This window comes from Plecotus auritus (genome assembly GCF_963455305.1).
Source record: "Plecotus auritus genome assembly, chromosome: 10".
NCBI classification, from domain to species: Eukaryota; Metazoa; Chordata; class Mammalia; order Chiroptera; family Vespertilionidae; genus Plecotus; species Plecotus auritus.
The window spans coordinates 37,084,502-37,105,745 of NC_137785.1; the positions used below are offsets into that span (position 1 = coordinate 37,084,502).

The 21,244-nt window shown below is 40.6% G+C and overlaps 1 protein-coding gene and 1 pseudogene across 9 annotated transcripts in view; one reads left to right on the plus strand and one right to left on the minus strand.

Annotated features, from left to right (window-relative positions):
• The window catches only part of LOC308236213 (COX assembly mitochondrial protein 2 homolog), an 86,643-nt gene extending 74,072 nt beyond the window's left edge, over window positions 1-12,571 (plus strand). For 7 of the 8 annotated variants that reach the window (XM_080645632.1, XM_080645634.1, XM_080645636.1 and 4 more), the window contains 3 exons: window positions 2,759-2,874; window positions 6,914-6,985; window positions 12,191-12,571. In XM_080645632.1, the coding sequence (XP_080501758.1) occupies window positions 2,759-2,874; window positions 6,914-6,985; window positions 12,191-12,277 (275 nt within the window). In that variant the 3' untranslated portion in view covers window positions 12,278-12,571. Of the gene's footprint in view, window positions 1-360; window positions 477-2,758; window positions 2,875-6,913; window positions 6,986-12,190 lie in introns of all 8 variants that reach the window. The other variant, XM_080645635.1, reaches the window with a different exon arrangement.
• A 4,531-nt stretch (window positions 12,572-17,102) lies between these two features.
• On the minus strand, window positions 17,103-17,736 carry LOC308236003 (small ribosomal subunit protein eS8-like; annotated as a pseudogene). The gene has a single exon. The product of its transcript is annotated as a small ribosomal subunit protein eS8-like (transcript).
• Between the last annotated feature and the right edge of the window lie 3,508 nt (window positions 17,737-21,244).

The following is a 21,244-nucleotide window of genomic DNA, read 5'->3' on the forward strand; positions in this document are numbered from 1 at the left end:
CTCCTGCACATCGCCTACTGGGGATGTGCCCACAACCAAGGTACATGCCCTTGACTGGAATTGAACCTGGGACCTTTCAGTCCACAGGCTGACGCTCTATCCACTGAGCCAAACCGGTTAGGGCAGCACATAGTGTTTTAACAAATTATTTTGTACATTAATAATGTAGATATGTGCTTACGGCTTTGAAGAAACTTTAAAAGTAAGCATTGGCATATATGTTTAGCTTTTCTTTAGTTTATAAAATTACTTTGAGTTATACTAGTGTTATTAGAATGGGCTTTAGAAAAATTTTTTGCGAGGGAGGGAGAGGGAGAGATGGGAGAATGAAACAATGATTGGCCACCTCCCGAATCCCAGGTATGTATCCGGACGGAATCGAACCAGACCTTTCGGTGTACGGGACGGGACGACGCTCACCAACGGATCCACACCAGCCAGGGCTAGAATAGGCTTTTAAAGATAACTAGTGAAAGGTATCAACACTCATTTAAGTGTGTTCTAAGAATAATGGCATTGTTTTATAGTTAAATAGTTCATGATATTCATTTATGCTTATATACAACATGCATGCATGTTTTTATCTCTACAGCCAAGTGTCTTCTCAGGTGTTTACTATTGTCAGTTAAAAAAGTCATTTTAGTAAATCATAAGTTTGTTTCTGAACTGTAAAAGCACAAATTTGAGGGCTGATTGATAGATATATGCAAAAATACTTTGTCAAATATATTTATAAAATAAAACATTGAAGACATTTGCTAGGTGACTAAACTATGTACAGCTTCCTTCAGAAGAAATAAGTGAAGCAGAAATCAGATAACTGATACTATACATAACAGTGTAGTGTTTTGAATCTGGCTTTTTTTCATTTAAGTTAGTGCTTTTGAGGTTCATCCACGTTGGCACATGTGTCAGTTAATTTATTTTAATTGAGAAATAGTATTTCATTGTGTAAATATACTACATTTGTTTATTCAGTTACTTGGTTATTGGACATTTGGATTGTTTCCAGTCTTGGCTATTATAAATAATGTTGTGAACATGCACATACATATCTTTGTGTGGATATACAGGTTGGGGCAAAAGTAGGTTTACAGTTGTATACTAATAAATAATATAAGAATAAACTGTGTTTCATGTACTCACAACTGTAAACCTACTTTTGCCCCACCCTGTACATTGTGTTTTCATTTCTTTTGAATAGATTCTTAGGAATGTATTATATTAATACATTAGGAGCAGTACTATACTAATTTCCAGGTCATATGGTAAGTTTGCGTTTAACTTCTTAAGACACTGCCAATTATCTTCCAAATTGTCTGTACTGCTTTACATTCTCCAGAGCAATGCATGAGATCCATTTTTTCCACATTCTAACCAATGCTTGGTATTGTCTGACTTTTTGATGTAGATATTCTGGTAGATATATAGTGATATCTCATTGTGGTTTTAGTTTGCCTTTCCCTAATGACTAATGATGTTCAGCATCTTTTCATGAGCTTAATTAACTAGTCCTATACCACCTTCAGTGAAATACCTATTCAAATCTTTTGTCCATTTATTGGGCCCATTTAAAACATTGGATTGTTTGTAAGTGTTCTTTATTTTATTCTAGATATAAGTTCTTTATCATATATGACTTGCAAATATTTTTTCTTAGTCTGTGGCTTGTAGTAGATTTTATTTTTTAGAGCAGTTTTAGGTTGGCAGCCAAATTGAGCAAAAGTAGAGAGGTCCCATATACTTTTTGCCTCCACACACTCACAACCTCCCTCACTATCAACATCCCCCATCAGAGTTTATATGTTTATTACAATTGATGAATCTAAATTGTGGCATGTTTTTTAATTTTCTTAACGGTGTTTTCGAATTGAGAAACTTTTTAATTTTGATGAGTTCTTACCAACTTATTTCTTTTATGGATTGTGCTTTTTATGTATGTAAGAACTCTTTGCCCAATCTAAGGTCATAATTTTCTCTTAAGTTTTCTTTCTTAGAACTTTTAAAAGATTAAAGCAATTAATTGGTTCTTCCTTTCGGTAATCTTTTCTGAGTTAAAAAGAATTGGTTTAAAGACAATAGGTGTATAGTGATACATAACTGTAGTATACCTCAATATAATGCTTTTCCTTTGACTGTGGCTGCTAATTTTCTTTGTGAATGAACCAGTTAAACCAATTTCAGAGATTTCAGCTTCTTGTTTTCATGGTAATAATAGCATTTTATGAGTATATCTGCTAAATTTAAAAAATTTATCTCCCATCTGCTTGTTGTTTCTTTTCATTGGTTAGATTTTCCTAGCCAGATGTTAGGAAGAAAGCAGTCTATATTAATTCACACTAATGTGAGATGACTGATTTTCCCTTTAACACTCTCAGAGGAATACACGTTTTTAAAGGATTAATAAGCCAGTTCTCTTAATTGGTAGAATTTCATCTGAACAGAATGAGTTGTAATCAGTTTCAGGAATGTGGGGCTTATTAACATAGGCAAGCTGTTTCTGCTTGAGTGCTTATTTCCAGGATCGGGTCTATTGAGGAGTCCTGCTGTTTTTCTGAACCTGCATGTTCTCTCAACACTCCTGATAAATTACTGAATCTGTTAAACCTTTGGATAAGGAACTTGAGGCTCAAGTTTAATAATTTGCCTAAGGTCAACATTCTTTTCTGATAAAGGTTCTTACTAAAAATGTGAAAATAGTTGTAGGTCACATTAACAAATAAAGTCACAGACATTCAAGACACTCTTGTATCCACAGGTTGCTCTGCTGTCCTCCATCACATTCTCCTAAAGATGCATCCTGACTTATCTCCACACTTGCACACTGAAGAATGCAACGTCTTGATTAACTTACTTAAGGAATGTCACAAAAATGTAAGAGTTCAGAAAAAAATACCATAAAGTAAATATGAAGCTTAGGTACAACATACTGATGTAATTTAAATGTAATGTCCACTAATGGAAGGGAACAGTAATGTCTTAGCTTAGTAAAGACTAACAACTGATGCTGTGATTTTTTATAAATCACTTCCTTTTATAATTAGTAAAAATCAAGGATGAAAGTTTGTTAGGGATCTTTTGAAATGATATGTATTAGTTAGAATCCATATTCTTGCAATAAAATACTTTTCCTAATTACAGGGCACTAGAACAATATGTTCAGCTCTGATTCTTCTGATTATAATGGAATTAATCCAAGATTTTCTGTTCTTTGATGTATATCATTCTGTGTTTAAAGGAAATTGAAACATTTTTATAATTAGATATTAATTTAAATTATGATTGGCCTAATTTGACAGATTTATTTATTAGTGGAATAGAAGTAAAATTCCATGGTTAAAACCAAAATAGAAAAAAGCCCATTTTTGGAATGCATTAAGTTGAGCTGATATTTTTACAGATGTTAAATATGTAGCTTTTTCCATATATCTGATGCATGAGATAGTTATCAGGGTTATTTGTGTTATTCTTTAACTTTGCATGATGCATTATTTTCCTCATGATATTCTTAAACTATAGACATGCCAAATTATAATAGTAGTAAGTGTGATTTAAATGAGCAAAATTTTAAGACTGAAAGTAAGTAGTAAGTAAAACCCATGACCTGTGAAGTCATGTATTTTTACTGGTTCAAAGAATGTTGTTGATGATAGTAGGCAAACTATTTTTGGCATACATTTAAATCAAGAATTGATATTGTAAGTCTTAACTTTTGCTGTTGTATGGATATGTGGTAATAGTATCTCATTTGGTTTTAAATTATATTTCCCTAATGGCTGGTGATTTTGAGTATCTTTTCATGTGCTTATTAGCCATTTATATAAGTCTTTTACCAGTATTTAAAAAAATTGAGTTCTTTGTCTTATTATTGAGTTGCCAGAGTTACTTTTATCATTGGGCATACAAGTCTTTTGTCTGGTAAGTGTATTGTGAATATTTTCTCCCAGTCTGTGGCATCCTTTTTCATTTTCTTAAGAGTGTGTTTCTGAGAGAAATTTGTAAATTTGATGAAGTCTAATTTACCAGTTTTTTCTTTTGTTTGTGTTTTTTTATGTTCTATCGATCTTGTATATTTCCTGGTCGCAAAGATTTTCTATTTTTTCTTTTGGAAGTTTTACATTTAGGTTTGTGATTGACATCATGCTTTAATTTTTGTGTATGGTGTGAAGTATGAGTCAGTTTCTTTCTCTGTCGATACCCAATTATTCCAACATAACTTATTTATTTATTTATTTATTTATTCTTTCCCCACTAAATTACCTTGGTGCCTTTGTAAAAAATCAACTCACCATTTGTGAGTGGGTCTATTTCTGGGCTCTCTGGTCTGTTCCACTGAGATATACGCATGTATCTATGCTTAACACCAGTTAATTCCAAAGTTACCTTACTGAGGCCGAGTGGTCCCTGGACTCTTTTGTACTCTTCTCTGTCTTAATTCACTTTCCACACTGCATCTAGAGTGATCTCTCAAATATAAGTTTAATCATTATTCCACTTTAAAGGCTCACTTTGTCTGTAGAATAAAATCTTCCTTTCTTACTTTGTATTGCAAGATTTTCATGAAACTGGCCCCTACTTATCTTGTGGGCTTCACCACTGTCCTATACCTCTGTTCTCCCCCTCATTCCTATGTGTTCTTTCTGCAGTTGTATTGGAGCATGCTTCTGTCTTGTAAGCCTTTGCACTTGCTTTTTCCTTTGCTTGACTAAGAACCTTTCTTATAATCTTCACTTCCCATTTGCTATACCACTTGTCATCTTCTAGGTTTTATTCAGATTAATTTATCATTTCCTCTTCCTTTTCTTCTTTCCTGGCCTAGATTCTCTTGGGATAATCACTCTGCACTCCAATAACACCATACATAATACATTTCCTACTTTATGGCAGTTGTTCTCACACTTTTTGGTCTCAGGACTCCTTTACACTTTGGTTATCGAGGACCACAAAAGACTTTGTTTATATGGACTATACTATCAAATTAATTTAGAAATTAAAAAATAATTTATTTAAAAATGATAATAAACTCATGTTAACATAATTAATTTTCATAAAAAGCTTAGTTTCCAAAAAAAAGAGTGACATTGCTTTTGCATTTTTACAATTCTTTTTAACGTCTGACTTAATAGAATACAGCTGGATTCTCATACCTGCTTCTACATTCAATCTGTGATGATGTTACACTTCATGTAGTCTCTGGAAAATTGCTCTGTACCCTTGTTAGAGAATGAAAGTGAACAAAACAAATAAGATCTTTGATTATTAGGAAAATAGTTTTTACCTTATGCATCTCCTAGAAAGGTCTTGGGAACTCCTGGATATTCCTGGACTATACTTTGTAAACCATTGCTTTATAGCAATCACTTCATTATTTGTCTCCTCCCTTTGACTATGTGCAATGAGAGTAGGACCCAGGTTCACCTTGCTTACTGACGTATCCTTCTAGTTCCTGGGACATTGTCTTCCAGATATTGATAGATTGATTGATTGATTCACTTATTCAATCAGTTGCTTAGCCAGTTTAGTTCTCTAGAAATAGACGTCAGACACTAGTGGCATATGCTATGTGTATACAAGAGAATTGTACATAGACATGTCTTTCACCAATTCCACTGGGCATTTTGGGTTTTTCACAGAATGTCACAAGAGTATAATTCTTATTATAAATTAGTTTTTTTCTTGGATTTTTAAAATAAGATGTATGTATATGGGGTGGAATAAATGTAAGCTGAACTATGAAATATTGCCTTGCATTCTAAAAGTCTAATCCTTTCTGTTATTTCTATTTGACCAGAGGGGTGTGAAGCTGCATTGTCCCTGCTTATTTGTATTTAAGTATTTAGGAAAAATACACAGGAAATATTTATTCTGAAGAGGTCATTAGGTAGCTAGCAGGAGCTCTTAGCCTATCTTAATGCTTGCCAGAAAAACTGACCATTTTCCAATGTGGACCAGAAAAGCACATTTAAAGTGGTAATGAATTAGGCAAAAAAGTAATAGCATGAGGCATAGCTTACTAATTATGAGTTGCCTGGTTTTCATGAAAGTCTTAATTAGAAAGAAAAGGAAAAGATGTCCTTATTATTACAACTACAAGTTCAGCATTTATGGCATTATTATAGGAAATCACCATGCTCTCCAATCTACTCTTAAAAATTGTGACATGCAAACACACTAGATATGGCCCTACTAAAATTCAGCTTCTTGACTTCAGTCTTCATCTTAATCTGCTTTGGAACATACTTTTTGCCATGATAATAGTTATAGGACTTGAATTCACTAGGAGATATTTATTTTTGCTTTCCAAACCAAGCAGACTGAACTTCAGACACAGATTTCCTTATATGTATTGTGAATTAGTGGCTTATTTATGTGGCCCATATAGGCCATCTAATAACTGTTATGTGTTTCAGATTTGATAACATTTTGAATGGAGTCAAATGAGGAAATGACTTTGGCACCAAACATTTATTTAGTAGCTCTTCTACAGGACAGCGTGTTTGCTAGTGAAGGAAATTCATTGTATTAATATGGCCACACTGCTCTTTTACATTGCTCCCTGTAATGGAGAATGGATTATGCTGTGATTTTAACATGCCTTTAAAGAAGGAGGTATTAGGAAATAAAATGGTTTACACACCGTCACTATGAGATTTTGGCAAGTAAATAGACTTCCCATTTATCAAGGAAAAGTTTTTTTATTTTTTATTTCTAACTATACAGCATTTATCCCTCTTTTTTAGAAAGGCCAGGATAAACCTGTTTATTTGTATATTTTATACTTGGGATTTAATTATTTGATTATTAACAAGGTGACACATTAAACCCATGCTCTAAGAATAAGCACTTAAATTCTATGTGCCAGAGAACATAGCATATTATGGGATGAAAATTTTACCCCTTTTCTTCCTTTTAGCACAGCATTCTGAAATTTTTTGGTCATTGCAATGATTTTGATCGGGAGATGAGAAAATGCTTGAAGAATGAGGTAAGAAAAGTGTCAAAAGGATGGAAATCGTTCAACAATAGAACAAAACATTTTAAAACAGTATTATATATTACTGCTGTTATTAACTCCTCCCCAATCCTATCTAATAAAAGAGTAATATACAAATTAACCATTACTCTGCTACACCCACCAGCCACGCCCACCAGCCAATCAGGAGTGAGTATGCAAATCAACCCAACTAAGATGGCTGCGGCCACGGAATGCGCAGGAGGCTTGGGTTTCCCGGCAATGGAGGAAGCCAAGCTTTTTGCACACTCTGGCCAGCCCAGGCCTCCACTCAAGGCTACAAAGTTTCAATTATAGAAGACAAATAAATCCCAACAAAAATGGTGGCAGCCACAGAGCTGGAGAGAGCAGGAGTTGAGTTGCCCATGGTGATGGAGGAAGCCAAGCTTCCGCAGCCCTGGCCTGGGCTACAAAGTTTCAATTATAGAAGATACATAAATCCCAACAAAAATGCCTGTAGCCACAGAGCAAGCAGGAGGCTTGGCTCCACTCAAGGCTACAAAGTTTTAATTATAGAAGATAAATAAATCCCAGATCCCCGGGCCTCTGCTTGGGTCACTGGGGGGCGTGGCCAGCCTGCAAACCACCACAGGCCCCTCGCCCAGGCCGTCCCACACCCCAAGGGAACCCCCACCCTGATCCGGGACACCCTTCAGGGCAAACCAGCTGGCCCCCACCCGTGTACCAGGCCTCTATCCTATCTAATAAAAGAGTAATATGCAAATTGACCATCATTCCAACCCACAAGATGGCTGCTCCCATGTGGACACAAGATGGCCGCCACAAGATGGCCAGCATGGGAGGGCAGTTGGGAGGGACCAGGCCTACAAGGGAAGGCAGTTGGGGGGGGGATCAAGCCTACAGGGGAGGGCAGTTAGGGGTGACCAGGCCAGCAGAGGAGGGAAGTTGGGGGCAACCTGGCCTGCAGGGGAGGGCAGTTGGGGGGGACCAGGCCTGCAGGGGAGGGCAGTTAGGGGGGACCAGCCTGCAGGGGAGGGCAGTTAGGGGCAAACAGGCTGGCAGGGGAGCAGTTAGGCATCAATCAGGCTGGCAGGGGAGTGATTAGGGGATGATCAGGCTGGCAGGCAGAAGTGGTTAGGGGCAATCAGGAAGGCAGGCAGGCGAGCAGTTGGGATCCCTACTGGGATCGGGCCTAAACGGGCAGTCGGACATCCCTCAAGGGGTCCCAGATTGGAGAGGGTGCAGGCTGGGCTGAGGGATATACACCCCTGTGCACAAATTTCATGCATTGGGCCTCTAGTTTTAGTATAACAGAGTAAAACAGACTTTATATGTATATCTATAACCTGGGGCAGAAATGGAAGCCTCTTCTGGGGACAATTTTAGAATACCGCTGTTGTTTGGCATGCATATAAATGAAACAACTTCCTTTTTATAATCCTTGTAATTCCTCTGGATGAATTTTAAAGTTTGGAAAGTTGACTTTGTACACTATATGATTGTTTAACCACTATGCTATATACCTGAAACTAATAAAAAATAATATTGAATATAAACTGTAATTGAAAGAAAAAGATGCAATGGCAAAAGAGGATTCTCTTCATTGGAATTTGATCTATAATTTTCTTTGTTTAATTTTTTAAAAGTTTGGGAAATTGAATCTCTTTTTAACAAAAAAGACATGTCAGTCAGCTATTGGCTACAGCAGGTAACTAAAACTCTCTGGACCTCAGTTTCCTTTATAACATGGTGAGGCTGGACTTAGGCTCTTGACAACTTTAAATTTTTGAATTTCTTTATAATTATGGCATATATAAACCATAGGGATCTAGTTTGACTTGTTTGGAAAGACTAATTTTCTGAACCCAATTTTAGGCTAAGATTTGAACTTGGGCACATAGTCAAAATACCTAATTCATTGTTTTTTTTACAGGCACTACTAACCAAGCAAAGTGCGTTTTAAATCTTTGAAAATAAATTTAGTGTCATTTTTGTTTTGTACATCAGATATTTTATGTCTAGAACCTTTAAAAATCTATAACTACTAAAAATCCGCCTTCCAATTTTCTGTATCTTTGATCTTTCCCCCCCATTAGCCTATAATAAAAGGCTAATCTGTAAATTGTCCCCTTGGGAGTTTGACCACACGCTATGACATGTGCTGACCACCAGGGGGCGGCACGAAATGAAGGAAGGCCCCAGCCAGCAGCTGGGGGAAGGAAGGCCCTGTAGCATCCTCTTTTGTCCCTCTTACCTGTGTTTTGTTTGGTTTTTGGTTAATTGACCTTCCATTCTATCTGTGTTATTCAGTAGAGTTTTGTGAATAACATATTCATCCTTTTCTCTCTTCTTTTATTCAGGGGCCATTTTAACTCCCTTTGGAAATAATCTTAACATATATTTTAATATAAACTATATTTTAATTTGCTCTATGCTTATTTTATTGGTTTGCTACAAAGTATTATCTTCAGAAGACTTACTCTTAAGACCCTCCTCCCAGCCTAATTGTCGGAGGCAACATGTGATTAAAAATATCAAGCATTTTTCTCAGAGCATATATCTATCTATCCATGTTCTGGAGGCTTTTTTCCCCCCTAAATTTATTTATATCTATATCTATATCTATATCTATATATATATATAGATATAGATATAGATATAGATATAGATATTTTGATCTCAGGGAGAGGAAGAGAGAGACAGAAACACCTGTGAGGAGAGAGAATCACCTATTGGCTGTCTCCCCGCCCCCCGCTCACATGCTCCACACTAGGGATCGAGCCTGAAGGCCAGGCATGCTCCCCAACTAGGAATCGAACTGTGACCTCCTGGTTCATAGGTTGACACCCAACCACTGAGCCACGCCAGCCAGGACCCTTAAATTTTTTAAAGCAATAAAACACACTTTTCCCTTAACAATCTTAAGAGGAAAATTAATGTATGGCAGGTAAAAGGAATGGTTTTCGTTAAAGGGACCTGGTTCTTCACCTATAATTTGAAGAGGCCCTTTGATGGGGAAGAAAAAAAAAGTTTGAAAACTATCACTCCAGGAGATATGTTAGAACGCTTCAATCAAAACTTTAGACTTAGAAAACTTCTTAAAGGTTATCTAACCCAACTCCTTATGTTTGAGGTTACTGGACCAGAAGATAAAGTAACTCAACATCAGGAATCTCCACACCAGGAGTCAGGGGAGGGGATCCAATCAAGTACTTGGTTAACTCTGTCGCTAATCATTTGTTTCTGTGACCTCTTTCCATATCTCTGTTTCCTAAAAGATTTTGATGTCCAACAGTTCACATATACTCAGTTTTCTCCCCTCTGCCTAGGTATTCACATTCACCTTTAAAATATGTCTGTATTAGTATATCCTATCTAAGAAAGAGGGAATATGCTAATTGACTGTCACACCCTCGCAAAGATGGCATTGCCCACAGCCAATAAGGAGGGATTATGCTAATTCACTGCCACGCCCTCAAAGATAGTGGCACCCACAGCCACAAGGTGGCGGCACCCAGTCCTCTCAGCCCTGCCGGGGCGGCAGGCGCGGGGAATGGCTGGGCCCGCCACCAGGTGGGTCTGGCCGCTCCGTGCGCCTGCCTCCAGAGTACCCCAGTCCCCTCAGCCTTCTAGCCGCCCAGGGCTGGCCCAAGGCCCAGGCAAGCCTCAGATGGCGGCTGCCCAGCCACCCAGGGCTGCCTAGGGCCGCCCGAGGCTCAGGTAACCAGGGCAGCCGAGGCTTGCGCTGCTGGCAGTGGCAGCAGCAGAGGTGTGATGGAGGCATCGCCTTCCCCTGATCACCGGTTTGCCTCCTGCCCCTGAGGGCTCCCGGACCGTGAAAGGGGGCAGGCTGGGCTGAGGGACCCCCCTCCAGTGCATGAATTTTCATGTTCTGGGCCTCTAGTATATTATAAGCCTCTATATATATACATATAAGAACACTTAAATTCAAGTTTCTCTGCTTTAAATAAATGCTTTTTAAAGTGCCACACTCTGTATTTCCTGTTATTTATAACCTACTAGCCAGATCAGAATACTAGGTTGAAAACATTTAAGGTTAAAGTGCATTTAGATCCACCTGATTACAGAAACATAGAATTTGGGGAGATTTGATTCAATGACTATTCATGATGAAAAAATCCTGGGAAGTCCAGCTGACTATAAGTTTCTATATGAATCAATAGGATAATATGGTTGCTAAGAACCAGTTACTCTTTAAAAAAAAAGAATATATATATATATATATATATATATATATATATATATATTTTGTTTATTGATTTCAGAGAGGAAGGGAGAGGGAGAGATAGAAACATCAATGATGAGGGAGAATCATTGACCAGCTGCCTCCTGCATACCCCGCACTGGGGATTGAGTCCACAACCTGGGCATATGCCCTGACTGGGAATCGAACTGTGACCTCCTAGTTCATAGGTTGATGCTCAACCACTGAGCTACGCCGGCCGGGTGAGTCGGTTACTCTTGATAATATTTATAGAAATGTAATGTGTTCAGGTCATAAGAACTAGTAGGCCCATTGTAGTCCACATCTGTCAGACTACTTCTGGAGCACTGTATTTAATTCTGGTTGTGATACTTTTTTTAAGGAGTATTGATATTAAAGTACTTCATAAAAGGTGCTTTATAGAGAAGATATTAGAAGACAGAAGCCATGTTCTGTGAACAGTTGTAGAAAATAGTGATATTCAGCCTGCAAAAGAGATTGTGAATGGGTTATCTGTAATCAGATATTTGAAAGACTATAACAGGCAAGAAGAAATAGAGGACAGTGGGATAATTTACTGGGAACATTTACTGGTTCAACATAAAACACTTTGGAACAGTTATTCCGAACAATAATTAAGTAGATAGCTCCTTATAACTAGAAGTGTTCAATCAGAGGTTGGATAATTAGATTGTGAGCTCCTGGAGAATAGGGACAAAACCCATTCGTCTTAAATATTTACTGAATTCATATTTTGGGAGGAAATTAATTCAGTAAAGACTTAAGCATCTGTTAGGATGTGGATACTGTACTGTATTGAATGAACTTGTACTAGATAGCCTCTAAAGTCACTGTTTTCAGTCTCAGATTCAGGGAAATAAAAGACAAGAGTTTTGTCAGCAAAAACATTTATTTTTCTGCAAATATTTTATTTAATTGATATAAATGGTAATGTAATCTACTCTTTTCTCCCCCTTCCTTTTATTTTCCAGTACATGGAAAAGAGGATCAAGAGCAGGGAGCTTGGCAATGCAATGCGAAAGAGACTTTCAAATCCTCCAGAGGAATCTGAAACATAAATTATATTATCACTGGATACCTTGGCTGAGAGAAGATCTGAAGACTCTTGGTTGATAAAACCAAAAGAATCCTATCTCATTTTGTCTCCAGAATCTTTTGAATAGCAAGTGGCCCATGAGAAATAGAGGCATGGAGAAATATAGAAACGCTGGATTCAGAGTATTTGTTGGGCAGAGCCTTTAGTACTCTGATTCCTTTACCAGCACACCTGACTTTTAATATGTTTCTTTACTTTGCCTACAGCCATTTAACATTTGAGTAATTTGTCACCCTCAATAAAATAATTGACTTTAGTCATATTTTCTCTGTTCTCTTCGACTCTCCTGGAATTAGGGAGAAATGGTCCCATTAGACTTTACCTTCTGACAACATGGCAATTCTAGAGCTTAAACATTGAAGATGCAAGCTATGGCTCAGTGGTTAAGCGTCGACCTGTATATCAGAAGTCACGGTTTGATTCCAGGTCAGGGCATCTGCCTGGGTTTTGGGCTCGATCCCCAATAGCGGGCATGCAGGAGGCAGCCAATAGATGTTTCTCTCTCATTAATGTTTCTACTTCTCCCTCCCTCTTCCTTCCTCTTTCTGAAATAAATAAAAACCTCAAATAAAAAAGATACAAGCTAAGGCAAAAAGAGTTTGAGGAAATTCCCAGCTGTGCTAACTATATGAAAATGTTGCCACTTTATTGTTCTTAAAAAAACTGTTTTCTAAAAGGTGAAGTGTTTAACATTGATAAAATTCTAGTTAGGATTGAAGTCTTGGTGGACTTTGGTTCTTGTTTGGTTGGATGTGCTCACCCTGGATGCCAGTTAACTACTGGGCATCAACCTTAGGCCAGCATGCCTACTCTTGCTGGGTACAGGGCTCTTCTTCCCATACTCACTTTTTAGCAGCATTCTTTCTGCCTGGTGCTTGAGACCTGTGAGAATCTGAAAGTCAGCAACGTCCAGCCACATGACAGCATGGCTTGATCTTCTTGTCAGATAAATTGTCAACAGACTGTGAACTGTGAGCTCCTTCTATTGAAATCTTTGTGTGTGTTCAGCATGAGGCCTTGTTGGTGTCAGTGTTGAATTAAGTGATTTCCGTATCACAAGAGGTGTTCAAGAGGCTAGACATTCATTCACTTAGTGAGGTGGTTATGTGGAAGGTAGTTACACAGACATGAGCAGAGCAAGGATGATGGGCCAGATACAGAAGATCACCAGGATGGAAAGCCCCCAAGTGCCTAGCAACCGACAGTTGTAGGGTGGGACCTCACCCCCAGGGGGACTTTTCTTCCCCTAGCATATCTCTCTGATCATGAGGTTTGGACCCCCTGACCTTTCCTCCCTAGAGATAATATCTAGGCCTCAGCAATATTCCAGGTGCAGAAAAACAGCAAAATCAGACCAGTGACCCCATGGCTGACCTCAGGACCACTGCATTGAATAATGACCCCTGCCCTGGTGCCAGCATTCAATCAATGGAGACCACAACCCTGAAAGGACACACCTGGAAAATTGCTGAATATTCTGTTGAGATCTTTCCCTGGAACGTCCCCTAAAATTTCCACCCTTAAAACCCTTAGGATGTAGGACCCAGTTCGCTCAAGCCTTCCCTCCAAGGGCCCTTCCTTTACCTCTATAATTTGTCTCCTAAGTCCGTTTCTTTTAGGAATTGCTTCTTCTACCTCTAACTTACCAATAAATGTTCTTTTATCATTTGGGTCTTGGCTCTGAATTCTTTCCTAGCCAGAACCCAAGTACCGAGGTTGCTGAACCCAGGATAGGTCTGACCCCTTTCTGGTCAGACACCTGGTGCTGTTCTGCCGCCTACAGCGGTTACACAGGATAACAGATATTTGATGAAGGGTTGGAGGAAGAAGCAGAAGTAATTCTGAGGTCGTTTTCAAGACAGAGGTTTACAAATATTCAGTCGTGTTTTCCCTTCGCCCTCTCTCCATGTCAGGCAGGCAGTACAGGTACAGAAATGAGACATTTTGTCCTTAGAAGCTTGTAGTACTGACAAGTTGACTATTACAGTAGTGTAGTAAGTGACATGATTAGGTAGGTGTCAGAGAAAACAGGGCATCCATGCCCAGCCCTCAGGAAGAAAGAGCCAAGCCAAGAAAGCTACTTAGCACAGGTGACCTTTGACAAATGAAGTGAAAATGGAATACATTCGGGGGAACATCAAGTTGTTAGGCATGACTGGAATATGAGAACTGTTGGTGGAGGAAGATCAGAAATGGCTTTTAATTTTGGAATTTTTTCTTCAATACTGTGGTGACCAGTTGCAAATTTTAATATGGTGATTTGGATTTGTAGAGGGGGCTTAGGAGAGGGATATGTTTCAATTTGTATTTTTAGTAAGATTTTCTGGTTGTAGTTTTGTAACCGGACATTCAATGGGTCTGTGCTGCCTATCACTACTTGAGCTAATTCAGCAGAGACAGGGTTGGATCATATATGAGCATTTATTCCAATAATGCCGGCAGTATGGGAGAGCAGCAGGTCATCCACAGAAACCTGCTCTGTGGGCCCCCATAAGGCAGCTGCTTTTATAGGGTAGAACAAAGATTACATGGGGAATAGGCAATGTGGGCTGAGGTGGGATTCCATTGTTTGGGCAACAAGGTTGTTAATCTTTCCATGATAATAGGCACTTCTTGTATGAGAATGGACCACATTCCAAGGTTGACACCCAGGTCCAAGGTTGACTCCCAGTGTCCTTTCTTTAACCAATGCAAGGCAATCATGGTTAATAGAGCATGATTAATATTTCCCATAACCATAGCTAGTCTCCAATATTCTATTTTTGCTCCTAACAGTTTGGAGATTACACCCACAGAGACCAATTAGATTTTACCCTAATTTAGGTGAAAAATGAGGGCATGAATTAAAAGAAGTGTATTGGGGATCAAGAGCAGTGACTAGTTGAGGTGAATCTATATATATATAATGCCAGCAACCGTATGCTCTAATGACCTAAACGACCAGTCGCTATGACGCCCACTGTGGCCAGTGAACCGGCCCAATTGGGATGGGGCTGGCTGGCCAAACTCCCGTGGCCCCTTCCCCTAGCCACCCCACCCCTGATCAGCCTCTCCCACCCCATCAAGGGGTGAGGCCAGCTGGCCAACCTCCCCTAGCAGGCCCCGCCCCTGATTCCCCCCTACCCCAATAGGGGGCGGGGCCGGCCGGGGGGAGGGGCTGCAGGAGGTTGGCCGACCAACCCCACCCCCGATGGACCCCCACCACCCTGCCAGCTCCGCCCATGATCAGCCCCCACACTCCCATCAGGGGCAGGGCTGGCTGGCCAACCACCCATGGCCCCTCACCAAGTCTGCTGGCCCCCAGTCAGACCCCACACCCCATTTGGGTGTGGGGCCAGTCAGCCCACCGCTCACAGCCCCTCTCCACAGCTGGCCTCACCCCCGATCAGCCCCTACCACACCAATGGGCCCACAGCCCCTCTCCCCAGCTAGCTCTGCCCCCAATCGGCCCCCCTCCCCCACGCCAATCGGGGATGGGGCTGGCCAGCCAACCTCCCACGGCCCCTCTCCCAGCAGCTGACCCCCAGTCAACTCCCCCACCCCATTCGGGGGCGAGACTACCCACAGCCCCTCCCCATGGCCAGCCCTGCCCCCATTCAGCCCCCCCACCCCAATTGGGGGTGGGGCCCACCAGCCAATCACCCACAGCCCCTCCCCCAGCCGACCCAGCCCTGATTGGGCTCCAATCGGTGTGGGCTGGCTGCCCAACCTCCTACTGTCTCCTCCTCCCAACAGGCCCGGCCCTGATCCGCCCCAATTGGGGCTGGGCTGGCCGGACACCACCTGTGCACGAATTCGTGCACTGGGCCTCTAGTCTATATATATATAAAGGGCAAATAGGCTAAGTGTCCTTCCCTCTGTTTGGGTAATGACGTCATGTAGCAAAGCCTGGCTTTCTCTCCTTAGCGACGACTAGCCTCCTTGTAGTTTCTTCAGCCCAGGAACACACTTTATAGCCAGGTGGAAACACTTAACACTGTAACCAAATGTCTGTGAAGCATTTTCCCATGCCTCATCTCATTTGATCCTCACAAAAGTCCTGGAGTAGGTAGATAGGAGACTCGGTGGAATCCCATTTTCTTTTCATTAGCTGGAAAAGAGATTTAGAAAGTTTAGAAACTTGACCTGACTGAAAAGAAGTAAGAACTGGTGGACCTTGAAAATGACTTCAGGTTTTCTCACTGCGCAGAATATAGTCAAACACTGCTGCAGTTAAATATCTTGTTCTCCCTGTGTGATCTACAATAATAATCTACTTTGTGTTGATATTTACTGCTGTGTTGCTGACAGTTACCTGAAAGAGAGGTTGGGTTGCTTCACTGTGCTGGAAAAAGTTTAGCTAAATCAGAAAGCAGGTCTAATTAAGCAAGTTTATATATATAAAAGGCTAAGTTGACTCGTGCATGCGTGATACATATAAAGCTCTTGGCTGGCGCCAGTTGCACACATGTTTCAATCTGTCATTGTCGATCGTGAATCTGGTTGACATTTCTATTAAAGAGAAAGGGCGAATAGTGATCTTACTGCATTATTGAAGTATTCACAGGGGAAGTGATAGATATGTGAGGTTTACTTTAAAATACCAGCAAACAAAGTGAGTGTAGGGGCATTAGATGAAACAAGATTGACTGTGAACCGATACCTGTTGAAAATGGTTCATAAGGATGTATTATATTTTTCTCTCTTCTTTAATGAATATTTGAGAGTTTCCATAATAAAATTTTTTTTAAGAGTCCTAGTTTGTTTTTGTTTTTTCTTTTTTAGAATAAACACCTTTATTACATGAGCTAAGGTAGGAGGGAAGGGGATTTCTGGGCCTTGATTTTCCTCAGATAGAACTCCAGCTCCTTGCCCTCGAGCACATAGCCATCTGCTCAGCCACACTGGCCTGGTCTTGAAGCAAGCATGCAAGAAGCTTGCCCTGATGGAACTGCTCCTTGAGAAGACTGCGAATTTTGGCATTCTTTTTCCTTTCATCGTATTTCTTCAGAATTTTCTTTGATCTTTTTTACTTAAAATCTCTTCCTCCTCAGGAGTCAGCTTGGCCCCCTTCTTGCAGCCCAGGGGCAGTGCACAGCGGGACTGTACCACTGTCAGTACTGTGTGCTGTCAATGAGCATGATGCAGTTTTTTACTAGGGCCTTGGTGTGGACCAGTTCATTGTTGGATGCATTGTAGATAACATCAATAATCCTTGTTTTTCGCGTACAACACTCGGAGCCCCAAGAGAAGTTGCCCACATCTAGCCTCAAGACGTGGTACTTCTTGTTGCCTCCCTGCACTCAGACTGTGTATATGCGGCGGGGTCCAATCTTAGTGTTGCAGCAGGGTGTCCCAGCTCATATTTCACTTCTTGTGGTAGGGCTTTCTCTTGCCCTAGTTCTCACTGCGCTTGTGCCAGTTGTCCCGAGAGATACCCATGGCTTGGCGCTGGCTGGAAAGCGAGTCCTAGATTCTTAGAGTCAAGAAGCAATTTCATCTAGAAATATAACTTGTCAAGAATATGTACTCTTCTAAGAAGAGGACTCAGAACTATTGGTTGTTTTATTCCTAAATGCTTAATGTTTATTTTGATCTTTGTGACTCTAAAGGGCTCTGGGTTCTTCTGCTAAAGACAAAGGGCAGCCTTTCTTAAAAAATTAATGTTGATAATAGAAATGCTGGGAGCAGAATAGGAATATGTTCAAAATATGATATATATGCCCACATTGAAGCTTACAACTATTTTGAAGGCTTTTTTTTTGCCCTAGGTCCCTTATTTTCCATAACAAATTCATATAAATCCACAATGGCTATTTTAGATTTTGTTGAGAGTCAGAATACTAGCATGGTCAGGAGTTTGGAATCAGACAGACTTATATTCAAATATCCCAACACTGTCACCTGTGAACTGTGGTGATGGAGGATTTACTTAAATTTACTTAAACTCTCAGAACCTAAATTTCTTCAACTGTGAGGGGCTAGTTGTAGTACCCATTTCATAGAGTTATGGTTAGAATTAAATTGTTACATTCACATGTGAGATTTAAATTATGTTCTTGGGATACTGTGAATATCCATAGAATCCTGTGTGCGTGTGTTAGAAAACCACTAGAAACTTAAGAATATGGCCATATAAAGACAAATGCCTCTTGCCTGCCTTTAAAACCCCTTCTCAATCATGGTATATAACCACCTGTGTCAGAATAAGGAATTCGGTCCTCTGAAGTGAATTTGTACAAAATCCCTATATTTCTGGAGTTGAGCATTCAGAAGTGCAATTCCAAATATTTGTCTTGTTTCCTTTGAACTTGATTTGTCTTCTCAGCCTCCCCACTAGAGAAGAGAGTGAGATATGAGAACCAGGCTTTCAAGGACCATTTGATTGAGTGAGGATAGTACTGCTAGATATCACCTGGGCTACACAGATGAGCAAGACTCAGCCGATGTCCTTAAGAAGGACTGAGACATATGTGTATATCTTCAGAGAAGAAGGAAGAAGAGGTGGTGTTAAGAAAGGCTTTTTTGAAAATAAATCTTTATTGTTCAGATTATTACAGGTATTTTTCTTTTTTCCCCCCATAGCTCCCCTCCACCCCGTTCCCACCCCACCCCATGCCCTTAACCGCCCCCCCCCGCACTGTCCTCATCCATAGGTGTATGATTTTTGTCCAGTCTCTTCCTGCACCCCCCACACCCCTTTCCCCCCAAGGATTGTCAGTCCACTCCCTTTCTATGCACCTGATTCTATTATATTCACCAGTTTATTCTGTTCATTTGATTTTTAGATTCACTTGTTGATAGATATGTATTTGTTGTTTATAATTTTTATCTTTACTTTTTTCTTCTTCCTCCTCTTCTTAAAGAATACCTTTCAGCATTTCATATAATACTGGTTTGGTGGTGATGCACTCCTTTAGCTTTTTCTCATCTGTGGAGCTCTTTATCTGCCCTTCAATTCTGAATGATAGCTTTGCTGGGTAGAGTAATCTTGGTTGTAGGTTCTTGCTTTTCATCACTTTGAATATTTCTTGCCACTCCCGTCTGGCCTGCATAGTTTCTGTTGAGAAATCAGCTGACAATCATATGGATGTATTATACTCCCTTGTAGGTAACTAACTGTTTTTCTCTTGCTGCTTTTAATATTCTCTCTTTGTCTTTTGCTCTTGGCATTTTAATTATGATGTGTCTTGGTGTGGTCCTCTTTGGATTCCTTTTGTTTGGGGTTCTGTGAGCTTCCTGGACTTGTAAGTCTATTTCTTTCACCAGGTGGGGGAAGTTTTTGGTCATTATTTCTTCAAATAGGTTTTCAGTATCTTGCTCTCTCTCTTCTTCTGGCACCCCCATAATTCTGATGTTGGTACGCTTGAAGTTGTCTCAGAGGCTCCTTACACTATCTTCATATTTTTGGATTCTTTTTTCTTTTTGCTTTTCCGGTTGAGTGTTTTTTGCTTCTTTGTAATTCAGATCTTTGACTTGATTCTTGTGATCCTCTAGTCTGCTGTTGGATCTCTGTAAATTATTCTTTATTTCAGTCAGTGTATGTTTAATTTCTAGTTGGTCCTTTTTCATATCCTCGAAGGTCTCACTAAATTTATCAGCAGTTTCTAGAAAATTCTTGAAAAACCTTATAACCGTGGTTTTGAACTCTATATCCAGTCATTTGCTTTCCTCCATTTCTTTCATTTGTGATCTGTTTCTTTGTCTCCGCATTTTGGCTGCTTCCCTGTGTTGATAGAGTGGCTTTGTGTGCTAGGTGTCCTATAGGGCCCAGTGGCTCAGCCTCCCCAGTTACCTGAGGTGGACACTGTTGGTGCACCCCCTTGTGGGCTGTGTGCAAAGTCTTGTTGTAGTTAAGCCTTGATTGTTGTTGGTATCACTGGGAGGAATTGACCTTCAAGCCAATTGGCTGTGAGGATCAGCTGTGTCTACGATGGGAGAACTTCTTTGCTGGAGATACCCTTATGAGGCAAGACTTGCTTCAGTGGGGCTTTGATGCTCACTGAGTCTACCCACTGAGTGTGTCTCTTATGGATCTAAGGAGTTGTAATCTGGATGGTCCCACTCTGACCACTGGGTACACTGGCTCTTGGATCTCCAAGGAGGTGCAATGTAGCCTCTGCCTGAGGCCACCCAGCAGGAGCTACGGAGAGATCTGCAGATTCCTCTTCTTTGTTTGGGTTTTGGAGGTGCCCAGATGAGACCCAGCTGTGAAGCAATGCAAGCTGCTATGGGGCCTTGGGCCTTCTTTTGGATCTTCTCGGTCTCTCTGACTCAGCTGCAGTTTGTTAGGTAATTTTATATTTCAAAGGACCAGGCCATTCATATGCAAAAGCCTCTGCGACAGCTTGGGTGGGGTGGGGTCTCAAGGCGGAGCAAACAGCAATGGCTTCCCTAAGAGGCCCCCTTGTCTCAGTGTCCCGTGGTAATTGCTGCAAGCACCTCTGAGAGAAAGCCGCCCTCAAGTTCCGCCTGAAGCCAGACAGTCCAGTTTCTCCCCGTATGAGTCTGGGTCCCCAGAGTCTTGCCCGGAACTGGAGTTCAGAGCAGTCAGGGGCTTGTGTCTCCCTCCCATTTGAAAAAGACAACTGCGTACTCAGTTGCCAGGCCTCTCTGCGCGTGCGCCTCTGTACCACTGCCTTTACTTCTGCAGCTCCTTTGAGTCTCAGTGTCCTTTTCTCTTTCCTTCTAGTTGTAGAATTTCCACCCAGCCAGCCTTCCTGTGGTTCTGGATGATGTCTTTTAGTTGTAGTTTTGAAGTGGTTGTGCAAGGCAGCAAGTTCAGGTATTTACCTATGCCGCCACCTTGGTTTCCCTACATATCTTTGGCAAACCTTACTTATTTGAATCTCATTTTTCTCAGTTGTAAAATGGGTATCTTTGTTTTACCAGTTGTGTGGATCAAAGGAGACCCCATGACATTACTTTTGAACTATAAAGAGCCATACAG